The 25,595-nt window shown below is 38.4% G+C and overlaps 1 protein-coding gene across 1 annotated transcript; it reads right to left on the reverse strand.

Annotated features, from left to right (window-relative positions):
* Window positions 1–3,184: 3,184 nt before the first annotated feature.
* faah (fatty acid amide hydrolase) lies at window positions 3,185–23,754 on the reverse strand. Its single transcript, XM_061978011.1, has 15 exons — window positions 23,371–23,754; window positions 21,230–21,343; window positions 20,882–21,022; window positions 17,424–17,557; window positions 17,128–17,334; window positions 17,023–17,063; window positions 16,824–16,948; window positions 12,242–12,367; window positions 12,062–12,156; window positions 10,374–10,473; window positions 10,066–10,109; window positions 9,941–9,980; window positions 9,600–9,708; window positions 9,377–9,522; window positions 3,185–3,667 (listed from the first exon to the last, which is right to left on the reverse strand). The coding sequence occupies exons 1-15, from the start codon at window positions 23,593–23,595 to the stop codon at window positions 3,545–3,547; spliced, it is 1,770 nt and encodes a 589-aa protein (XP_061833995.1). The 5' UTR covers window positions 23,596–23,754; the 3' UTR covers window positions 3,185–3,544.
* Between the last annotated feature and the right edge of the window lie 1,841 nt (window positions 23,755–25,595).

Genomic DNA, 25,595 nt, shown 5'->3' on the forward strand with positions numbered 1-25,595 from the left:
TCATACCAAAAGCAAAGATTAAGCGGTGTACATTATGTTCCATTTATATAAAATATAATATAAAAATATAATCTAATAATATATCAGAATATATTATGTACTGTATAAATAATATGTAAATATTACATATTATTACTACTTAATGAAAGAAAATGAAAGCACCAATGATTGTCACACCCACACTAGGTGTGGTGAAATTATCCTCTGCATTTGACCCATCACCCTTGATCACCCCCTGGGAGGTGAGGGGAGCAGTGAGCAGCAGCGGTGGCCGCGCCCGGGAATCATTTTGGTGATACCTGCATTCTCCTTTCCATCCTTACCCTTTGAAACTGAGCTACTGTGTGGAACAGTTTCCCTTGTGGATCAATAAAGCTTGTCTAAGTCTAAATCTAAGTCACTTACTGTAACATTAGCTCAATGTTACTGAGCAGCCAAGACAGACGATGCGTGTGTCTTACTACTTCTTCAATTTAGTTCTAGTTCTATGGTATTCATCACACTTTTTCTCTTTGCCATCACCAACAAAGAATTGATTGGAATTGATTTAGTTGCACACTGACCTGAAACCTCATAAGCTGTCACTTCCGCTTTTCTGTGCATTTTTGAAAGTGTATTTAAAAATAAATTATTACTATCATTATTACACATTAATATAAGACTGGTAAATTGCACGTATTAAATCAGCGTAATACGCCATTTGAAGTCCATATTTGTGACTTCTTGTGTGTGACTGTCACTGTTGTACCTCCTCCATTCCTGAGGGATTTATGAACAATGTCAAGTTCCCTTCGGAGGACCAGAGTCCCTCCGGTGCCTTCTAAGGCTTAAACGCTCCCTGACTGAGTGGCACAGCGAGAGCCACTCACTCTCAGATAAAGCGGGGAACAACCTCCCCTCCTCGTCTTCTTCTTCTTACCCCGCCGCCGAGCGTTTCCCATTCAGCGATTGTAATGGAAAACACCAACACTGTACCTAAATGGCTTGCCATCCTCGCACAAGAGCTGGGGAAACATATGTAAATTTATGTAAACCCAGCTGAAACACATATTTACAATAGCGCGGGGGTAATGTGACGACATGCTCCACGGAGGCGCCATGTGTCATTAGGCCCCTTTATCGCTTTTCTTTTACCTGGGAGGGCGTCAGTGCTACCATCAGTCACCGCGTGGAAAGAGAGAGGAAATGATGTTGCACACTGATGAAGAGGAGGGATTTTTTTGGTAGGGGGTTCGACACTTTACAACATCATTCAGTGGCAAAAAAACAAAACAGAGTTGGACCGTGCAGATTTTAGTGCGGTTTGACAAATCACTGTATACTTTATTGTTGATAATCATTTTGCATAAAGCTACATGACATTTGTTTTCTAAAACCACAAATGCTCCAATTATCGCCTCTTTTTGAACTTTTTGAACTATCATTATTGGTCAGCAGCTGTTGGTATGAAACTTGCCATACTGTCGTTACTCAGTGGCCTAGTGGTTAGAGTGTCTGCCCTGAGATCGGTAGGTTGTGAGTTCAAACCCCGGCCGAGTCAAACCAAAGACTATAAAAATGAGACCCATTACCTCCCTGCTTGGCACTCAGCATCAAGGGTTGGAATTGGGGGTTTAATCACAAAAAATGATTCCCGGGCGTGGCACCGCTGCTGCTCACTGCTCCCCTCACCTCCCAGGGGGTGAACAAGAGGATGGGTCAAATGCAGAGGACAAATTTCACCACACCTAGTGTGTGTGTGACAATCATTGGTACTTTAACTTAACAAGCAACTCATCAGCACTATTAATGCTGAGCAAGCAGTTTTTTTCTTATCGCTATCACAACATTGGTTCTGTTGCTGCTGTGCTGTGTTTGCTCATAAATATGCATGTGGCGAAAGAGAGCAATAGTTTACATTTACACTTTCTCATGCACTCCAAATTATTACTGCAATTGAAAGGGGACCTACAGTATGATGATTTTCGCCTTTTTCTGACTTAATAATGTTACAAAGTTTGATACTTGTGTATCAAAGCCAAAGTGTCAAATCATAAGGTTTTGATGACTTTTGTTCTCAGGGTTTTGCTGTCTGGCTACATCATGATGCGTATTTGGACATTTCGTAAAGCGCTCAGGCATAATAACACCAAAGTGGGACATGCAGTGACATAAATGCTGTTAATAGCAGCTTTTTTCTAAATACAGTTTGAACTGAACAGAGAATGTTCAGGTGTACCTAATGTTGTGACCGGGTCGTTGACGTTTGTTTTCAACCGTGCTTGGGGGGGATAAAAAGTGGTGAGGGCGTCAAGATATATATTTAAACAGTGTACATTTTCAAAAGATAAATGATGATTCGTTTGGAGAGGGTGGGGCGTGATTTCATTCGCAATCTGGGAACGCCTCAACAAACGATCATCTTGCAGACACGCCAAAAACAGGATATGAATGTGACAAGGGAGCAATCTGTAATACATTTATCCACCACTTGTGGCAGTAATGACATCATCAAACAAACAGAAGTCTGGAGCTTAAGTTTTAGAGAAGTTTCTTAAGCGCAAAAATTATGACTAAAGCTGCAATGTCATTTGCACTTGAATTTTATTGACAGTTTAGTTAAACATATTTATTATTCATTTTGTTTATTTATTTTAGCACAACATAATTGAATGTAAACTTATGTTTTTTCAGTTATTTATGGTGGTATATAGTACTTATTTTTCCAATCAGCCCAAGGTTTATGCGTTAAATAAATAATAATCTTTGTGATTAACACATGTTTTTCATATCATTTGACAATGTTGTAAATTGTGAGTAGGTTAGATATAATTATTGAATACGATTAGAAACAAGAGTAAGATTACCAATTCAGTGTTGATATATAAGGGGGCCCCGGACCCGTCAGTACTGGAAAAGTTGGGCCCCATAAGTGTTTTAAATGCAGATGAAAATGTACGTAAGTCTCCTTTAAAAATAATATAAGAAGTTTTCCCAACTCGTAAATAACAGCATCTCCCCGATTATCACCCTGCCCTTTTAGCGCTATAATTGGAGCATTTATGGTATGTCATTTCTTTTGATAGATGTTCAGTTTAATATAAAGCGTACAGTCCATTGTTTAACAGTCACAGAAATATATTGAAATACAATCAAATGCTAAATAAATAAACACAATGATTGATGAAATGCCACAGCGTGTCAGTTAATTGGTTAAAAACTGCATTTAATTGAACATTGTTTTATGTTATTAGTGCAAAAGGAGTGAAAAATGACCAACAAAAATAATCTCTTCTGGAGGTTAACTTGGATTAAATGCGTGGTTCATTAAAGTGCGATCGAGAAGACGTACTGGGACACCTGGCTATGACGTCACCAGCATGGAGCAAAACAACAAACTTCCACTCTGCTTGGAAGACCGTCAAGATGTTGGAGTGTGTTAATGTTGTGTCCATTTGTAAGGTCAGAGGTTACTATTATATGAATAGTGGAGCCAAAAGAGTGCAAAGAGGAATATGTTTTAAATGTGATTTAACTAGATCAGGCTAACTTTTTCCAGCCTCGCTTACTTCCTGCTTAGTTTAACAAGCTCCTCCACCTCCTTCATGAAGCGCAGGCACAGCTCGTCCTGCCACGGGGGGGCGACACACTGCACCGCCATGGGAAGGCCCTGGCCTCCTGACACCGCCTACACACACACACACACACAAATACACACACACACAGACAAATGATCACGGTTGCCTGTCTCCATCTCTCGTCTAAAAGTGAAACTACAGCTAAACTGCACGCGCTGTATGTCCTGCTTGGATAGAAACTTGGAGGGTGTTCGTCCGTCGTCATTGTGACCCGCACTGTTTCGGTTGAAAAACCATCTTATGCTCACACGCAGATAAAAAGGACAACGCCACGTCGCAAGAGAGGTGTGTGGAGGGATTTATGGTCTCATTTACCTGTTTAACACAGCCAATCAGAGACAAAATTTCATTTGGTCCGCGTAGAAGGGTTTTACAGCATGTTTTAACTTGTAATTGTGGCAAATATAGACATTGTATGGTAAATCTATTTTCTTTAACCCCTAACATATGGTGTTTTTACATGCGATTCATAATTCTGATAATATATCAGTATATATTATATACTCTATATATAATATGTAAACATCACATATACGTATGTTATATTTCAGGGGTCACCAACGCGGTGCCCGCGGGCACCAGGTAGCCCGTAAGGACCAGATGAGTAGCCCGCTGGCCTGTTCTAAAAATAGCTCAAATAGCAGCACTTACCAGTGAGTTGCCTCTATTTTTTAAATTATATTTATTTACTATCAAGCTGGTCTCGCTTTGCTCGACATTTTTAATTCTAAGAGACACAAAACTCAAATAGAATTTGAAAATCCAAGAAAATATTTTAAAGACTTGGTCTTCACTAACTGACAAAGAAACAGATAACAGATTTGGTGTCCAGTTCAAAGTGTGACATGATTTATTTAAAAATTTGAGAGTTGACTTTTGTATTTTACATGAGTTATTATTTGTACAAACATGGTGCAAAGTAATTCATGATTTGTTAAAAAATGTTAGTGGCTAGCTAGTTAAAATGGGATATTGTGATTTCACAAGACTGTCTTAGAAGTGATCATTTGAAAATGTTCAATTTGAAAAATGTGCACTTAGAGAAAATATAAAAATAAAGTGTTGCATATTGATCTGTTTCTATATATATTTATTGTGAGAAATCATTAAGATGATCAGTGTTTCCACAAAGATAAATATAATTAATTATTAATAATAACATAGAGTTAAAGGTAAATTGAGCAAATTGGCTATTTCTGGCAATTTATTTAAGTGTTTATCAAACTGGTAGCCCCTGCGATGAGGTGGCGACTTGTCCAGGGTGTAGCCCGCCTTCCGCCTGATTGTAGCTGAGATAGGCTCCAGCGCCCCCCGTGACCCCAAAGGGAATAAGCGGTAGAAAATAGATGGATGGAAACTAGTAGCCCTTCGCATTAATCAGTATGCAAGAAGTAGCTCTTGGTTTCAAAAAGGTTGGTGACCCATGTTATATTTTATATTGCTAGTATGGTACATTTTATGTCTACTTTATACCTTTTGTTTTTGCCCTCTATGTGTGCCCTTGTGTGCATTACCCTTTCCATCCTTTGTAACTGAGCTATTGTGTGGAACAATTTCCCTTGTGGATCAATAATGTTTGTCTAAATCTAAGTCTAAGATTCGTGGGGACGCATGCAAAATGTCAATTAATGAATGACAAGGCGCTTCATATGAAATTGTATCGCAAAAGTGTTCTCAGCCCCCCCCTCCTGCTCCGACCTCTGAGGAGAATAATAGAGCGTCGTGGCTCAGATGGTAGAGGGAACATCCAGCAACTTGAGAGTTCCTGTTTCATCCTAGTCACGGCCGTTGTGTCCTTGGGCAAAAAACTTCACCCACCTTGCTCCAAGTTCCACTCACACTGGTGTACCGTATTTTCCGGACTATAAGGCGCATTCGAAATCCTTTTTTCCCCCTCAAAACTCGACGGTGCGCCTTATAACACGGTGCGCCTAATGTACGGAATAAGTTTGGTTGAGCTTACCCACCTCGAAGCTATTTTATTTGGTACATAGTGTAATGATAAGTGTGACCAGTAGATGATAAGAGATACATGTAGACAGCACTTTGATTGCAATACGTCTCAAGTGAACAACACCAACATTTTAAATGTTCCATTGAAAATATAGAACATTACACACGGTGCTCGAACATCCATCAAAATGTTTTACTTCGACTTTGGTAAGCTATGAAGCCGCACCGGTGCATTAAACATACGAGTATTATTATGGTGTGTGTATAAGGTAAGACATTATCTGGCCTTTTGTTTCGCAATATTATGCAAAAGCAACTTTTCTTACCTTCTGGTACCTGGTGATCGGCATTTGGGATCTGTATAAGTCCTGAAAAATTGCGCACATCTGCAAGTCGATAAGCTTCTTCTTTTTCCTCTAGCTTATCTTAAATTTGGCCAAATGGTGGGGTCTATCAGAGGCATACAGTCATGGAACAGGCTGCCAGCCCATGTCAGAAACTGTGACCTCTATTTAACATTTAAAACTGCACTGAAAAAGTGGTTGAAAACTAATCAGACATCCACACACAATTAGATTATTCACTTGTTTTTTTTTATTATTTGTTTTTTTTTTTTTTTTGGTCTGTGGTCTGTGCTTATAGTATGTTTGTAATGTGTAATGTCTTGTGATTTATGTATTCTTTTGTATCATGACCTGTTAAATGTTTACTGTATTAACCTGCCTTAGGACAACGGATGAAAATAAGCTATTGCGCTAACTCCGGCATATTTACATTGCTTCTCTATGTTGATGAATATGCATTGTTCTAATTAAAATAAATAAGTAAAATCTTCTTGTTATGTGACATTCATCCTCCACTGTTGCCATTTCTAATATAAAGTAGTGTAAAGTTCTTACTTATATCTGTCAGTAAACTCGCCATGAAAGCGCTAAAACATACCGGTCTAGTGAGTTAGCATTATTCACCCAAGGAACATTAGTTATTAGAGAGTTCCGGTCTGGCGGTTTTTCTCGGACACATTTCCTGTGTTGTTGTTTCCGGATTCGGAGATGCTGCTCCGTTATTGATTTAATTAAAGTCTGAATGTCATTAAAACACTTCTTCCTTGCACGCTACACCACTACAACAAACATGACGGGGAGAAGACGCTGTTGAAGGTGAGCCACGTAAATAAGACCGCCCACAAAACAGCGCATTCGGAAGCGACTGTCAGAAAGTGGCTGGAAGATGATCTGTAAAACATAATCTAAGCAACATTTTGACCAAAGAACCACCATTACATGTTATGTAGACCACAAGGAAGTGTTTTAGATTTAGAAAAAAAATAAAAATAATATGACACCTTTAATGCGCCCTAATATATGAAAAAATATAAAAAATAGACCATTCATCGGCAGTACGCCTTATAATCCGGTGCTGGTCTAGTAAGGCATAGGTACTGGGTTCAATCCCTGGTGAAAATTGTTTCAGGAAAGTTTGCAAATGTATGTTAAATATGTAATTTATTTCCAAGGAATGTGTTTTAGTACAAAAGATTAGAGGTGGGAATCTTCGGGCACCTCACGATTCGATTAGATTCCGATTCTTGGGGTGACACTTCGATTCAGAATCGATTCTCAATTCAACACAATTCTCGATTCAAACCGGTTCTCACAGTATATAAGCACAATAAAAACTTTTCAAAACAAACCTCCTTTTGGTTGCTGATTAGGCAGGGAGATGGCCTAAAAACTTTTCTATTTAAAAAATCGGTTTTCGAAAGTCATGGTTTGATTTAGAATCGGAATAAATTAAAAATCGCAATTCGGATGTGAATTAATTATTTTGAGTACCCCTACAAAACATGCAACAAATTAAATTCAAGTATGATTAAAAAAGTAAATTGTTCATTTCTAATTGTTTTATTATTTTTTATTGATGTTTTTAATGATGGTGTCAATGAGGTTTTTTTTAATCACTGCTATTTTGGAATTGTTACTGATATTGATGCTGTTGTCGATAATGTTCATTTTTGTTTCACTACGTTTGGATTGTTCCGTGTCATGTTTGTGTGTCCTCAATTGCTCTCAATTGCTCTGTTTATTGTTGTTCTTAATGTTGCTGGGATGGGTTTGGTTTTGGAATTGGATTGCATTATTGTGGTATTGTTGTGTATTGTTTTGTTGATTGATTAATAAATTAATTTAAAAAAAAGAAGAAAAAAAGTAAATAAATCATAAATAAAAGTGTGAAATTGTTTTGTAATGGGGCCTTTTGAGTACTTTTACCTTCATTGTTGTTTGCTTTCAGCTCTCTGACTTTGGTTTATGTATTCAACCTGTTGCTTTGTTATTTTTTATTGCAATGTTTTATTTACTTAACTCGATGTTTAACACACGATTTGAAGTTTTTGCACTAGAAACACTTCATAACACTTAGTGCTGTCAATTGATTATTAATTAATTAATTATTAATTGATTAATCTGCTTATACACATGATTAATGGGGGAATTAATTTTTGAAATATGTAAAGTAAGAACGAATATAAAATACAAATGTATTTCAGTTTTAGGAGTTAAATGGTGGAACAAGCTCAGTGATGAGTTGAAGACATGTCGTTCTTTGTTAAGGTTTAAGAAAGCCTTGAAAGGTGAAATAATGGAAAATTATAAAATATAGTAACGATTACTTTCATCCCATTGAATTTTTTGAACGTTGATGTTCCAGGCAATCAAATTTTTAGTGAATGTATAGGATAGGCAAATATAAGCCTTGGCTTCAGCCTATTCCTTTTTCGGTCAGTCTTTTTTCTTTTTGTGTGTATGATTGTTAATATGTATAATCTGTGCTGTTAATTTGATCACACAAAATGGTTGATTATATGACCGAAATAAACTAATTTAAAATAATAAATAAATAAATACAATTAATGCGGTATTTTTTGTAATTAATCACATGAGTTAACACTTTATTTTTTACATTCCTAATAATAATGTGTTATTATTATCATTTTAAACAGAAGTTAATTCACATAACTTTGGTGCACACAACTACTAAGTCCAACTGTGTTTCTGTCCCTTGAACAATATAAAAGTGTTAAATTGAAATAAATCACAAATTTAAACTTGCACTATTCAACAAGCCTGAAAAGGAGTAGAAAGAAACCCGAGCGTATTTATTCCAACCCTTTCTGATGTTTTAGCAACAGCTAATAATCTATTCACTTCTTGTGTTCAAATTGTTCACTAACACTAACGGAAAAGCAAAGTACAACAAATGTGTAATATTAGAGTAAACAGACAGGGTTTGTAGAGATTATTCAGTGATTAAAGAGTCAATGAATATATGAAATTGTAAAAAAGTGACAGAAACATTGTACAATGAAGTACAGAATGTTTGATAAACAATACCTCAATTCAATTATTTAAAACAAATAAGTACAGAGTGTTATGACAATAATGTAGCAGGATTTTTGCTCAAATAAAAATAGTGATGCACTTTAATTTAAAGAAATACTGAATATTTACAGATGTTTTTATCTAGTCCACTACGTAAATGTATGCGAAAATATTGCTTATGTTCTTAAGGTTAAAAAAACCATTGATTTAATTATAATTTTTAAATTTAATGCAATAGGAACCACAAGTAAGGATCAACACAAACTACATTAATACAACACAAACTACATTAATACAAATGATCAAAAAGAAGATTTGGCTTCTGGGAAAACGTCAATCAGTAATAAAACTACTGTATTGTATAGGTGTAATTATTAATATGGATGTTTTCCACTTCCAGTGTTATTCAAGTCACCACTTACTCACCTCATGGAAAAGCTTGTCCCAGTGGTCCTGAAAGAAGCCTCTGTAATGGCGAAGCTCATCCTCATCCTCTGCTGTCACCGTGGACACGGGAACAACGCCAGCCGGAAAATTTAGCAGATTGTAGATAGCCGTGAAAGAAAGAGGAACTGCGCAAAACAAGAAAGGGGGAAAAAAATTAGTTTGCATGCTTTTATGACGTTATGGTACATGAATTCAGACGTACAGATAAGCCTGCTGCAGTACGTGAGGTTGAAAGCGGGTCCAAACATTGGGCACAGCAGCACATCCATGTTGCACTTTCTCCACTCTGCTAATGTTTCTTGAATGTACTCCTGTTGAGACACAAGACCACTTTGTGTAATTTGAAGTACTCATCTACCTCTGCTTGTGCTTTAAAATTGCTGCTACACAGATGTCGGTAAAACTTACTTATGAAACACTTTGTTTACAAAGTGTTGTTTACAATGATCTCATTCAGCGCTCTTATTGCTATTACAACATTGGTTCTATTGTGCAATATTTCTGTTCATAAATGACCATGTGGTAAAATGCTGTTTGCATCACCTCCACAGCTGCATGGTGCTTCCACAGCTTGGGAATGGATCTAGAATCCAAATTAGAGAAAAAAAAAATCTGGTGAGTCACGTTAGTCATCGTCATTGAAAAACAACACATTAACTTCTTCTTACCCAACTCCGGTGACGCTTTCCAGGAGAAAAGAACCACGAGGAGACTGGAATACCGTAATATAATATGTATTAATAACATTATAAATAATTACTAAGTAGTATATTTGCAAGGCTCAGTACATACAGCAAAGCAATGCTAATGATAACCACAATATTAAACTTTATCTTAAATTAATGCTAATAAAAAATAAGTATGGTTATCTTTGCAAGGACAGGATTTTTTGGACAGTATCTCATTAACCAGGCAGTGGCGCCTAATGGAATGTCTATTGAGTGCTCGCAGAAAATAAGAAGACAACTCCACTGACCAGAGGCTTCAACAGGAAGGACAGGGTCTTCTTCAGCCATATAGGAAGACAGTAAGGCCTCACTTGTATTTTAAGACAGGGGTCAAGAGGTCCACCCTTACTAAAAGGAGAGAAAGTGTAGAATTAAAATCAGAGGTGATATGCAGCTCGTTGTTGCAAGAGTTGTGACTATTACACAAATGCAAACAAAACTACACTGGTCATAATTTCGCGCTATTCAAAAGCTCTGAACACATGTAGACAGAGCATTACCTAAAACAAACATGTACACTAACTTCAGAGTAAAATGGAGAGCTTTACAAGACCACGCAATGTAAGCCACTTTACTACCTTTTATAATGGTACATGCATGCCATAAATGCACAACGGCTCTATTCTATTACCTGCCAAGTCTCCTGTAGTACCTGAAAATAACGGCCATGGTATCTGATTAGTGTCTAATACCTAACAGCTGGGGCTGTAGGCAACATCCTGATAGATAGCAATAGTTGCATCTGACATATCAAAAGTAATCTACCTCAGCTTTAAAACATTGGTTGTTGCTACTCGGATGATCGGGTGAAACTCAAGCATGTTACACTTGCACAAAAATACACACAAAACACAAAATACTACTCATCTACACCATTCAAATAAGAAAAAGAGCTTCTCCAAAACATTAGTCATTTATAAAAAATAAAAAAAAAGTAAAATTATTTAATTAATAATTAAAACATCTTGTGTGTCCATAAAGGCACATAAAGTCCTGCCCCATCAATAAGATATACTAATTTATCAAAAATACAATATATAATCACTTGATATACAACAATATTCAGTATAATTACAAGATACATATACGTAATTACATCCATATATACTCACAATAATAAACCCACTTATCATTTCAATAAAAAATAATTTGTATAAATACATTACACTAATAGATTTCAAACTTTTTTCCCCCAAGTACCACCTCAGAAAACACTTGACCAACATAATAACCAACATTAAAATGTAGTAGTGTAGTAGGCCTAAGTAGTCATTGAAAACAAGGCACAGGTTTTCTTTAACAAGTGTATTTAGTATTACTGGCCACTGTAATATTACACACAGTCTGAACAGTAACACTGTGTTTTAATATCTAATCAAGTGATTCTTTGGCATACCACTAGATGGAGCCTGTGTACCACTACTGGTACACATACCACAGTTTGAGAATCCCTGCATTAGACCTTGAAGACACTTTGTTTTGTTTTACTTCTATTTGTTGGACCATTTTTTTCAAATGTATTTTCAAATTAAATTTTGTTATTGCTTTGTTTGATTTCCTCGTCTAACTGGTTTCATTGAGCCACCCGGCAATCTGATTAAGAGTTGTATTAACACAAGGCTGCTTTAAATATTTTCATTATTTTAATTGTAATATTACAACATTTGTCGTGTTGTCGCTGTGTTGTGCAATATACTTGTTAATAATGTAATTTCCCTTTACACTTTGTTATGCTCTCCATATCATTAGTCAAGTTAAAAAAAAAACTTCTTATATGCAGTTTTCACATTTCAGAAATAACAGCATTTATCGCCAGCTTACAATTACCACCCCATTCTGTTTAAGGTTAAGGAAAATAAACGCTATATTTACAGTAAGTGTAGAGAGAGAGAAAGAGAGCCTTTACAGTACAATGTCAAACAGGAAAACAACTCACAGGTTTTGTAACAGGGTGTAGGCACCATCTGCCAAGATCCCCTTTACGATGAGCTCAAAAGCATAATTCATCTTCGGAGGAGTGTATGGCACCAGCTTCGTGCAGAAGTTTTTAAGCACATTTCACATTTACTCCGATAAAGAACACATGTTTCATTTTTTAATGCAGTGTGGTTCTTACAGTGTGTCCCGCCTGCTCGAGCAGGGCTTTGACTTCTCTCATACTTCGGATCATGCTGGGTGTGGGTTGCGTCAAGCAGTTGTTTTCAATGTAGCCGATCCTCAGAGGTTTGGAGCTCTTGTACGTCTGATAAACACACAGGTACAGTACTTTGTTGTATTGTTATGAAGCTAATTGTTGCACAACAACGCTGGTTAACTTAACAAATCAAGAGCAGAAAGTCCTGTTAATTGGAGAGAAGCTGTAAACTCCATATGCTGTGTAACAACTTTAATAATTGTGACCCTGAAGTCACTATTCAACAACAAGGTACCAATAGATATATTTATATATATTTATTTATTTTATATATATATATATATATTATTTATATATATTTATTTATTTATATATGCACCTTATTGCTTTTTTATCCTGCACTACCATGAGCTTATGCAACAAAATTTCGTTCTTATCTGTGCTGTAAAGTTCAAATTTGAATGACAATAAAAAGGAAGTCTAAGTCTAAGTCTAAGTTGTAATAGTGGTAAGAAGCAAACTGCTTAGTCAGCATAACAGTCGTCCGTCCCCACATCGCAGATTTTAATTTTTTTAAGCATACTATTCCACATGTTGGTCCTAAACTAAATATTTTCATGCATAAAACTGTCTTAATGAAGTAAAAAAAAAAAAAAAAAAAACTACAGTAGTATTGGCCATTAGAGGAGACCAAACAATCAGATCACGCTGTTCAGTATCGTGGCCACTGATTGGCTTAGCCTAGGAGAGAATTGCTATATAACTAGATGGCTCTCATTTAGAATGTAGCAAACTATTTTTACGCTCAAGCTGAGAAAATAAGTAGAAATTATTCATTATAAATCTTATGATTTATAATGAATAATTCCTACTTCACGAAAATGTATTAATTTATTGCGGTCATGTTCAAAACCAATCAACAGTCATGAAGGAAGGATTACTGTAATATGATTATGTAATATGATGAATTCATTTTAAACAACAGACGCATGAGTTTCACACTAAAAACTGAGTAGTAATTGCACTACCAAGATTTTTAAGAACATGCAGAGGTCTATAAATCTGCTTTATGCTGGCCACTCATGATGCTTGTACTGTAGTATGTATGTACTGTACATGTAGCTACTGCCATCTTGTTTAGTTAATTTAAAAAACATATATATTTATATATCAGAAAGTTTCCTACAGCTACAACTAGTATTGCCAAATTTAGTCAAATGGCACAAAACCATTAACAAATAATGAATAACAACCTAATACTGTGTATATAATACAATATACAGTATATAATACAGTGGAACCTTGATTAACAAACCACTCATTTCACAAACTTTTGGATATCCAAACCAATAAAATAAAATAAAAATAGTATTTTTTGTAAGAATCTCATCTCAGTGTACAAATGTTTCATCCACTCATTGTGTGCCCAGCAGCACAGTCATTTTGTGCGGGCTCATCAATGTCCAGTTATCATTCGGTCCTCACAGGAGGGCTGTCGTTAGCTACTGTGCTAAACGCTACCTTTGTTGCGTTTTTAGCCTTTTTACAGCATTTTTCCAGTTCTGCTGAAGCAATGGACAAGCGACGTGTGGCTTGAAACAATCAGGAAGCATTCACATCGTTGTAGTCACTGCCCACACCCCCTTTCTTTCGCTGCACACCAAGATTAACCAACAAGGTAAAGTGGATTTTATGTATTATTTCTAATCATGGCAGCGACCTGGCTGTTAAAGTAACAATAAGTAGTTTTTTTTTTTATTTCAAACTGTGAGTGCACCACAGGGATAGTGACAGTGTGTGTGTGTGTGTGTCGGCACAGCGGCTGGAAATGAGGAGGACAGTTCAGCTAGTGTTATGTTTGCTTAATATACAGTACTGTATAGCACTTTATATTGTGTTTAAAGTGTACATACATTTACTAAAATATAGACTTTTTTAAGACTGGAACCTATTTTTTTTTCCCTCACTGGTACTCATTGAGGGCGGACGCTCCCCCTCTCCCTTATCTCTCCTGCTTGCTTCTTTGTCTTGCCTTGTCTTAACTTTCTTGTTGCCTCTTTTTGCACTGCTCTCCAAATCTAAACTTTGGAACTAATTAACTGGCCTCAACGAAATTGACAAGATCTTGGGTTTAAGGGAACCTGCTTGTCGTGACGGAGCGGTTGTTGCTGGACACACGGCGGACTCTTGGGAGAAGAAGGAGTGCCGCGTGCCTGGCGACCTTTCCAGTTGAGGACGTGAAGATATCCACCTATTTGGAATTATGACAACAGGACCTGCTGATTGGAGTAAGCGTTGCTCTGGTTTGTCGACAAATTGGAAGTTGCTGGCAGTTTTCAAAGTACTCCAAAGCTGCCACAAATGATTGGAGGATGCGGGAAGAACTGTGGACAGTTTTGGGATTTGGATAACATCGTACTGTCTGCCCTGCAGGATGAATTTTGAGGACCAGTCATAGACAATTTAGAGTGAAAAGCAAATTTTATTTTCACTCGCATGCAAAACATTCTAACTTGGATTGTTTCCCTGGCTTCGAGACTCTCCCGAAGGACAGTGCGGCGAAGACACAACAAACTCCCTCCTTGTCTCTCATGGACACACCCCTGTTGTTGTTGACTTTGGACCGACTGTTGTTGTTGACTTTTGACCAACACCAAGGCCATGGAACAGAGACACGCGGCAGGCTTACACACACACATGCATCCACGCGTGAATCCCTTAGGGGTGATGGACGGCTGGGCAGCGCCTGAAGAGCTGCAGCCTGCCAACGTAGCCGCCACTCCCTGCCCTCTGTTGCAAGTCTCGAGATGTATGTTGTAATATGTATACGTGTTTTGCTATGGAGGTTTTTGTCCCACTCCAGACTGGGCCCCTTTAGGAGCCCAGTCTAGATTATATGTTTTTAATCTTCCTACCCCAGCGTTGACCTTTTTCCCATCTTTTACCGGGCGCCTTGTGGCGACTCATCAGCGTTCCTGTTCTGTAACCCTGTACACTGTTTGTTTGTCTAATCTTGAACGGGTTTGAGCTGAAAACAAAGTTTTGTTGTACTTGTGCAATGACAATAAAGATCTGCCTACCTACCTTAAAGAGGAACATTATCACCAGACCTATGTAAGCGTCAATATATACCTTGATGTTGCAGAAAAAAGACCACATATTTTTTTAACCGATTTCCGAACTCTAAATGGGTGAATTTTGGCGAATTAAACGCCTTTCTAATATTCGCTCTCGGAGTGATGACGTCACGTGACGTCATATCGGGAAGCAATCCGCCATTTTCTCAAACACCGAGTTAAATCAGCTCTGTTATTTTCCGTTTTTTTCGACTGTTTTCCGTACCTTGGAGACATCATGCCTCGTCGGTGTGTTGTCGGAGGGTGTAACAACACGAACAGGGACGGATTCAAGTTGCACCAGTGGCCCAAAGATGCGAAAGTGGCAAGAAATTGGACGTTTGTTCCACACACTTTACCGACGAAAGCCATGCTACGACAGAGATGGCAAGAATGTGTGGATATCCTGCGACACTCAAAGCAGATGCATTTCCAACGATAAAGTCAAAGAAATCTGCCGCCAGACCCCCATTGAATCTGCCGGAGTGTGTGAGCAATTCAGGGACAAAGGACCTCGGTAGCACGGCAAGCAATGGCGGCAGTTTGTTCCCGCAGACGAGCAAGCTAAACCCCCTGGATGACTTGGCTCACACCGTCCCAAGATGATCAAGAGAAGAATATCGACCCTAGTTTCTCTGGCCTGCTGACATCAACTCCAAAACTGGACAGATCAGCTTTCAGGAAAAGAACGCGGATGAGGGTATGTCTACAGAATATATTAATTGATGAAAATTGGGCTGTCTGCACTCTCAAAGTGCATGTTGTTGCCAAATGTATTTCATATGCTGTAAACCTAGTTCATAGTTGTTAGTTTCCTTTAGTGCCAAACAAACACATACCAATGGTTGGTTGGAAGGCGATCGCCGAATTCGTCCTCGCTTTCTCCCGTGTCGCTGGCTGTCGTGTCGTTTTCGTCGGTTTCGCTTGCATACGGTTCAAACCGATATGGCTCAATAGTTTCAGTTTCTTCTTCAATTTAGTTTTCGCTACCTGCCTCCACACTACAACCATCCGTTTCAATACATTCGTAATCTGTTGAATCGCTTAAGCCGCTGAAATCCGAGTCTGAATCCGAGCTAATGTCGCTATAGCTTGCTGTTCTTTCCGCCATGTTTGTTTGTGTTGGCTTCACTATGTGACGTCACAGGAAAATGGACGGGTGTTTATAACGATGGTTAAAATCAAGCACTTTGAAGCTTTTTTTAGGGATATTGCGTGATGGGTAAAATTTTGAAAAAAAATTCGAAAAATATAATAAGCCACTGGGAACTGATTTTTAATGGTTTTAACCATTCTGAAATTGTGATAATGTTCCCCTTTAATGTTTACATTGTTTCTTATACAGAAATTTGCTCTATACAAACTTGTATATTTACAAAACCTGTTCAAGAACCAAGTTCATAAATCAAGGTTAAATTGTATAATAATGAACAATGTAGGGCACATACCTGTACATTAAAGGAGAGAGGTGGGACAGTGGGGTCCAGGTCAAACATGTGGTCACACAGCAGCGCCTGCATGCACAGTGCCAGGCTGTCCACATCCTTGGCCATGGGCCCTGGTGAACTCCGCACTAAATTCAAGGAGAAACAGTCTCACTCTTGCGGGTTCAGTTTGCCAGGAAGCAACCGGAATGTCGTGACTCACATGACTTTTGCCCAGGGCTAGCACTGCTGACACCACGCGAGCTACGTACCAAGCGAGACAACATTTTATAACAGAAAATAAAAGTGAATAAATTGGGAGGATGACCTTAGTCGACCCGCCGTTGGCTTCAAGGCACAGAACCCGCAGAATGCAGCAGGGATTCTGATGCTGCCCCCGATGTCGCTGCCTATGCCAAGCAAGGAGCCGCCACCACCGATGAGAGCCCCCTCCCCACCGGATGAACCTCCACTGGTCTTCTGGAGGTTGTGTGGGTTCACAGTCTGTCCATAGATGACGTTGCTGCACTCGTAGCTGGAGGGGACATACAGAACACCAGAGACAAGCTATATGGCAGGCTCCAGGTAAAGGTTGCATAATGTGGTGGTCGGCATAATGTTTACCTTAACAGCCCTTGGGGGATATTTGTTTTCACGAAGGGAATAGCGCCTTGTCTCTTCAGGACTTCCACAATCACAGAGTCACTCTTGGCTGGATGGTCCACGTTGTTGAGCAGACCGCATGTGGAATCGTAGTTCTGTTGTAGCGGGACGACATGAAGAGATAACTGTGTTTTACATTATATCTTGTCAAGGGACAATACTATAGAAAGTAGGGATGGGTAACAAAATTGGTACTTTTATAGGCAGGCACCGACTGAATTCCATCGTTAACGGGTATCAATTCACGTAAAATCAAACAGTGCCATTTTTCGATACCTTTGTTGCATGTGACGTCACGTCCGATTTCAGACGCAAACTTAAACACTCGGCGAGGAAACAAGGTAAGGCAAGGCAAGGCAACTTTATTTATATAGCACATTTACAACAATTTTAAAATTGGACCAAAGTGCTTTACAGGTTAAAAAGTGTAAACAAAACAAACAAAAAAGAACATAAACAATGCATAAGCTAAACAAGATAGTGCAAAAGAAATACGGTGAAAGGGTTCGGATAAAAAGTAAAATTGCAAGATAGAAATAATGAAATAATAAAAGTGCGACAAATTGAAAAAAAAAATAACTAAAGCGAAGGGGGGACTAGAAATGGTGGCCTAGTGGGCGGGCTCAGCTCAGGTTAAAGGCCAGCGAGAAGAGATAGGTCTTAAGAAGGGTTTTGAAAACCCCCAGGCTCTGGGCTGACCTAATGTGGAGGGGAATGCTGTTCCAGAGCTTAGGGCCGGCAATGGAGAAGGCTGTGTCCCCTCTGGTCTTTAGCCCGAATCTGGGGACTGCCAGCAGCAGTTGGTCAGCTGACCTTAGGGCTCTAGACGAGGTATGATGGTGCAGAAGCTCGGTCAGGTATTGTGGGGCCAGGCCATTTAGGGATTTTAAAACAATTAAAAGTAATTTCAAATCAATGCGGTGACAGGCAGGGAGCCATTGGAGTGAGGCCAGGACTGGGGTGATGTGCTCGCGTTTTTTGGTGCTGGTGAGGAGACGGGCAGCCGCGTTTTGCACTAGCTGCAGATGGCGGAGTGATGCCTGATCAATGCCAGCGTACAGTGAGTTGTGGTTGTCTAGCCGGTGTGTGATGAAGGCGTGGATAGCGATCTCCAGGTCGCTCTGGAGACTGCAAGCACTCAAGCAGGCCTCAGTCGGACTGCCTCTAGGTATTGTTTCAATGTTCAATGCCAACAACCAGAGCCGCTTTAATGTATGGACTTACCTGCGCTGAAGCCCCAATCAGGGGTGTACTCTCTCTCTGTCGGCCGCGCCGTTTTTTCCGACTGCTCCCAGTGGGGCGTGAACCCAGGTCACCGGTGTGAGAGGCGAGCGTGTTGACTACCGAGCTAAAAGCATGGGCAATCTCCCAGATTGTGCATGCACCCTACGCGAATGAGATGTATTCATAAACACAATTATTGCACGTTTTTGCATTGTTGATGTTTTGTTGAGTAAAATCAGTTTTTTGTTGTTGTTGTTGTTTTCAGGGTGGGGTTGGGGGATGGGGGGCGGCCCTGCCAACAACGCAATTATGCCTAATAGAAAAAGCTTGAACGCAAAGTAAGGCTCCCCTTTTCAAAATGTACTAGCTCGATGCTAATTTACATTGGATTTGCCATAAAAATGCTACTGATTAACAAAATAAATTTAACATACATCCGTAAACGTGGATGCATATGCAAAAGTGCAATATATTTATCTGTACAGTAAATCTATTTATATCTGCACCTTCTTTTGTAAATGCAAACACTCTGCACCTTATCAAAAAAAAGATAAAAGAGCTTTTATCCTGCACTACAACGAGCTAATGCAACAAAATGTCGTTCTTATCTGTACTGGAAAGTTAAAATTTGAATGACAATAAAAGGAAGTCAGAGTCTAAGTCTAGTGATTTTATATGACGATTTCAACACCTCCAAATTTGGTAATGAAAACTAATATGCACGTTACAATCAAAAAGCTGGTGTATAATACTTACAATACTACCAGTATAAGCACTTTGGAGGGCGCAACAAAAGACTAGATTCGGCTTAATGGCAAAGACTACTCCCTGAATAGGCAACACACCACTGCCATCTAATGTCTTGGAATTGCAACTGCATGCAAAGTCTAATACTTGCAAATAAAGTGTAAGAAATCAAGATATAACAACACAGCATTTGTCATTATAAGCTCACTGTTTGTTATATGTTAAATAATAAAATTAGATGTTATCTAAAAAAATAACAATTTTATTTACCGTATTTTTCGGAGTATAAGTCACTCCGGAGTATAAGTCGCACCGGCCGAAAATGCATAATAAAGAAGGAAAAAACATATATAAGTCGCACTGGAGTATAAGTCGCATTTTTTGGGGGAAATGTATTTGATAAAACTCAACACCAAGAATAGACATTTGAAAGGCAATTTAAAATAAATAAAGAATAGTGAACAACAGGCTGAATAAGTGTACGTTATATGAGGCATAAATAACCAACTGAGAACGTGCCTGGTATGTTAACGTAACATATTATGGTAAGAGTCATTCAAATAACTATAACATATAGAACATGCTATACGTTTACCAAACAATCTGTCACTCCTAATCGCTAAATCCCATGAAATCTTATACGTCTAGTCTCTTACGTGAATGAGCTAAATAATATTATTTGATATTTTACGGTAATGTGTTAATAATTTCACACATAAGTCGCTCCTGAGTATAAGTCGCACCCCCGGCCAAACTATGAAAAAACTGCGACTTATAGTCCGAAAAATACGGTAATCAACATTTATTGAACACACAGAAGTACCAAAAATTGGTACCTTTGAGTAGCGGTATAGACTCCCAAGTACTGGAAATTGGTATCGCATCGATTCAAATGTGAAAGGTACCCACAACTAATAGAAAGTAAAACTGGGTATACTTTAGAGTAGTCATTGTACAGCTTGTATAGCAGCATAAATGGCCTGAAAACACACATTGTAGTCAAAATAGCTGGCAACACAAGTGAGTAGCCTGATAATTCTGTCCTGCCTAGAGTGCAGTCAAGCATGGTGCATAAACGCTGCCTACACTGGGGAGCTGCGGTTCATTGAGGGGAAACATAAATGCACAAATGTGCTTCCTGTTATTTAGTCAATAATGGCTGTGTGTTGACTTTTTTCAGTGGGTGGAAAATATGTCCTGCTATACAAGCTGTACATGGACTACCCTCAAGTATATCCAAGTTTACTTTCTCTTACATTGTCTCTTGAGATTATATACTGTAATAAAATGCTGGCTGAATTGGGAGTGGTGTACTCTCTTTTATAACATACTAGATGTATACATTTGTGCTGATAGCATGTCAACCTACTGTATCGCTACGTATGGCAGGTGTATTGTGTGGCCATATTTGGCAGTAGTGAAGGCAATCCACCACCTTTTAAGGTTACCTTGTACGCAATGTTGTCCTTGATGCTAACTGGAACGCCGTACAGGGGACCTCGCTTGTTGGGTTCCAGAGTTTTTAGCTGGTTAAAGCTCTCCAGCAGAATGGCGGTGCAGCAGTTCAGCTTTTTGTCCACACAGAGAGTCTGCGGAATTCAAGCACTGGTAATTATGATCCAACACCAGATATTTTTATCCCTGGATAATGATTAATATGTCACTTCAATTATTCTTAATATGAACCTTGAGCTTCAAAGTCAAGTCAATAAACCTGAGAACAACAACACGTTTGAGCCAAACACACACCTTGATAATCTTAATGGGAAGGCTGAGCTATAGCTGATACTGCGTACCTTTTCCATGTAGGAGTAAAAAACATCTTCGGGTGTCAGAAGGTCACCCTGAAGTTTTTCTGTCAGCTCAGCCATGGAAAGTGACAAAACGAGAGCAGAGTCCATATTTGGGTGCTGAAAAAGAGTCAAAGACACAATTCAAGCTGAAAATCTATTATAATACTTTTTTTTAATGATAAAATTGATATTTAACAGTGATGCACTTGAATGTTTTTTCCAAGGCTATCTCCAATACAAGACACACTGTCTTTGAAGTCATTTGCATATTCTATCTTGTGTGTTCTTAAGACGGACAGCATTTTTTTGTTTTGTTTTTTAAACACCTGGAAAATGTTATTAAAACCCAACAATTCTCCATAAATATTTATAGTAATGCTACTTTTTTATTATCAAGCTATTGTGGCTGAATTGTGTGAATATAAATGGAATTTGTCAGAGGATATATATATATATATATATATATTTATTTATTTATTTTTTTAAATAATCATCTCTGTCCCTTAAATTAGCTAATAGTCGTAACAACAAAACTAACATTTTTAATGATATATTTATCTCAACAATGTGGTCAAGTACAAGTGTCATTCTTTTTTCTTTTTTTTTTTGTCCACCAGATGGCGGTTATTTTCCCATTTAAAGCATTCATAAACAAGGTTTTACCTTTTACAGTTGGAATTGTATTTATGTAAAACACAAAAAAAGGAAACTTTAATTTATTTTCTTTTTTTAAGAGAAAAACAGTGGGGTGTAAAATACTACACGGTCTAGCTCCATCCTATCTTGCTGATTGTATTGTACCAAATGTCCCGGCAAGAAATCTGCATTCAAAGAACTCCGGCTTATAAGTGATTCCCAGAGCCTAAAAAAAGTCTGCAGGCTTCTCTTCGGGCTCCAGTACTCTGGAATGCCCTCCCGGTAACAGTTAGAGATACTGCCTCAGTAGAAGCATTTGAGTCCCATCTTAAAACTAATTTGTATACTCTAGCCTTTAAATAGACCCCCCTTTTAGACCAGTTGATCTGCCGTCTCTTTTCTGCTCTGCCCCCCTCTCCTGCGTGGAGAGGTTATTAGGTGACCACAGTTGAAACGTTCAAAGTCGGGACTCGGGGTGGACCACTCATCTGTGCATCCGTTGGGGACGTCTCTGCTCTCCACTCAGGCGGATCCCCTGCTGGCCCCACTATGGACTGGACTCTCACACTATTCACTAGATCCACGGTCTGCGGTCCTCTCCAAGGTTTCTCATTGTATCCCATTGGGTTGAGTTTTTTGAGTTGTGGCTTGTGCGGCCCTTTGAGACACTTGTGATTTAGGGTTATATAAATAAACTTTTGATTGATTGATTAAAGTTAAAGTTAAAAGTTAAAAGTTAAAAAGTTAAAGTTAAAGTTAAAGTTAAAAGTTAAAGTACCAATGATTGCCACACACACACTAGGTGTGGTGAAATTTGTCCTCTACATTTGACCCATCCCCTTGTTCACCCCCTGGGAGGTGAGGGGAGCAGTGGGCAGCAGCGGTGCCGCGCCCGGGAATCATTTTTGGTGATTTAACCCCCAATTCCAACCCTTGATGCTGAGTGCCAAGCAGGGAGGTAATGGGTCCCATTTTTATAGTCTTTGGTATGACTCGGCCGGGGTTTGAACTCACAACCTACCGATTGATAATATACTATTGTACTATTATGTCATGTGTAAACAATCTGGTGAAAAATTTGTAAGTTAACTCCTCTACTTCTGCACACAAATGAGTACAACTTTGTCAAAATTGTGTTGCCTGTGTTTGTTTTCTGACAAACACACCACATAGTGGCGCTGGTATTAAAACCAAAAGTATGACCTTCCACCCTCCATTATTGACTTGAAATTTCTCACACCGCTCTACAAAGGGTGCTTAGTCGTAAACAAAATATAAGTCAAAACGTTTAAAAAAAATTATTCACATTTGTGCAATTAATTTAAATGTACAGTGTACGTCTGTAACATAAGTTTTATTTATTTGCTATCGTTTGTTCTTTTTTTCCTATTGTTTCCTTGATACTCCTGCCACATTTACACAGTTTACAGCGTCGGTGAATTAAAAATAAATATAGTATTTTATACATGTTTTACGTTAACACGACAGTTCCAAAATGTGACTCTCACCGACTGCTTGTAGTGAAGTACAGCCTGGTTGGCTCGAAGCAGCCCGTCTTCTCTCAGCTTCTTGGCCTTCTGGATCTTTCGTCCAGCGGCTCGGCGGCCGTCGACTGTCCGGGCCAGCAGCACCAGAGCCCCGGCAAGGCAGGCGGCAGCCCCCGTGACAAGAGCGGTTGACCCGCACTGGCTGTCCAGTTGCAGTCCTTGGAGGAAGTGTTTGACGTTCTCCATAGCCGTCCTTGTTCTTCTTCTCGCGGTTAGTGACAGTCGAGGCAGTAGTAAACATGGAGGGTATGTGTTTATGAGGTTTATGAGGTTATTTCACTGTTTAAATAGTTACTCATCAGCTTAACAACTTCTCCTTGGCGACATTGCAATTGGCGCATGCGTACTGTGTACCACTGAGCCCATTCAACAGTAGCAGCAGTAGCCCGCTAGAGGGCGCCACAAACACAGGCTGTTAAAATATAGGGGGGAAATACTGCAGTACTATTTTCGAGTCCACTCAACTGCATTTTGACGGATAATGATTGCGTTTAAACATTATATTAGTTTGTAATACAATTCAAAAACAAACAAAGAAAGTCTTAGTGACATAATTTACACGGTAATGTTAACGTGTTGACACTACAATATTTTGTTCATTTAATTTGTATTTTTGTCATTAAAATTCACTTCTTGTGTAAAGATGTTGAAAGACAAAAAAATATCCACAGGCAAGTTAGGTATGTGGCTTTTGCAATGCTATAAAAAAGGAAAAAGTACAAGTAAAGATGCAAATAAATGTTTATTATGTAAAATGAAAATTACCCATAATGCTAACGTGTTGACACTACAATATTTTTTTCTTTTAATTTGTAATTTTGTCATTAAAATTCACTACCTGTGTGAAGATGTTAAAAGACAAAAAATATCCATAGGCAAGTTAGGTATGTATAGGTTGATTGGCAACACTAAATTGGCCCTAGTGTGTGAATGTGAGTGTGAATGTTGTCTATCTGTGTTGGCCCTGCGATGAGGTAGCGATTTGTCCAGGGTGTACTCCGCCTTTCGCCCGATTGTAGCTGAGATAGGCTCCAGCGCCCCCCGCGACCACGAAGGGAATAAGCGGTAGAAAATGGATGGATGGATGGAAGTTAGGTACCGTATGTGGTTTTTGCAATGCTATAAAATTGGAAAAAGTACAAATAAAGATAAAAATAAAAGTTTATTATGTAAAATGAAAATAACCCATAATGTTAACGTGTTGACACTACGATATTTTGTTCTTTTTAATTTGTATTTTTGTCATTAAAATTAACTTCCTGTGTAAAGATGTTGAAAGACAAAACATTTCCATAGGCAAGTTAGGTATGTGGCTTTTGCAATGCTATAAAAAAGGAAAAAGTACAAATAAAGATAAAAATAAAAGTTTATTGTGTCAAATGAAAATTACCCATAATGTTAACATGTTGACACTACAATATTTTCTTCATTTAATTTTGTATTTTTGTCATTAAAATTCACTTCCTGTGTAAATATGTTGAAAGACAAAAAAATATCCATAGGCAAGTTAGGCATGTGGCTTTTGCAATGCTATAAAAAAAAGGAAAAAGTACAAATAAAGATAAAAATAATAGTTTATGTAAAATGAAAATAACCCATAATTTATTCTGATTTCACTCATCATTAATGTTTAGTTATTGCCTAGTACCCTAGTCTACATCTTGTATTTGTTTATCTCTACAATGTTTTTGTCAATTTTTACCTCTACATTTTATACATATATTATCTCCTTTATTTTATTACTCTGAGATCGGTAGGTCGTGAGTTCAAACCCCGGCCGAGTCATACCAAAGACTACAAAAATGGGACCCATCACCTCCCTGCTTGACACTCAGCATCAAGGGTTGGAATTGGGGGTTAAATCACCAAAAATGATTCCCGGGCGCAGCCACCGCTGTTGCTCACTGCTCCCCTCACCTCCCAGGGGGTGATCAAGGTGATGGGTCAAATGCAGAGGACACATTTCGCCACACCTAGTGTGTGTGTGACAATCATTGGTACTTTAACTTTTTAAAAACATCTATTGCACATTAATTTTCTTTCCCCTAAAAAATAAAAATAAATACTAAACTAATGCCTTCCACCTTCTCTACACAATTATTTCTCAAACTATGGTTTGAGTACCATCCCCCTTTTTTAATCAAATGAAATATTAGATAGTATTGTTACATTAGACACACATGACT

Source organism: Nerophis lumbriciformis, linkage group LG18 (assembly GCF_033978685.3).
Source record: "Nerophis lumbriciformis linkage group LG18, RoL_Nlum_v2.1, whole genome shotgun sequence".
Classification (NCBI taxonomy): Eukaryota; Metazoa; Chordata; class Actinopteri; order Syngnathiformes; family Syngnathidae; genus Nerophis; species Nerophis lumbriciformis.

Bases quoted from the DNA above. Each gene is read 5' to 3' on its own strand.
- faah (XM_061978011.1), bottom strand. From the start codon at position 23,595: ATGGAGAACGTCAAACACTTCCTCCAAGGACTGCAACTGGACAGCCAG. The intron at 12,368-16,823 runs GTATGTGCCCTA...TGTGTTTATCAG, and splicing joins CTCTCTCCTTTAATGTACAG to ACGTACAAGAGCTCCAAACC. The intron at 9,709-9,940 runs GTGATGCAAACA...GTGTCTCAACAG, and splicing joins AGCACCATGCAGCTGTGGAG to GAGTACATTCAAGAAACATT.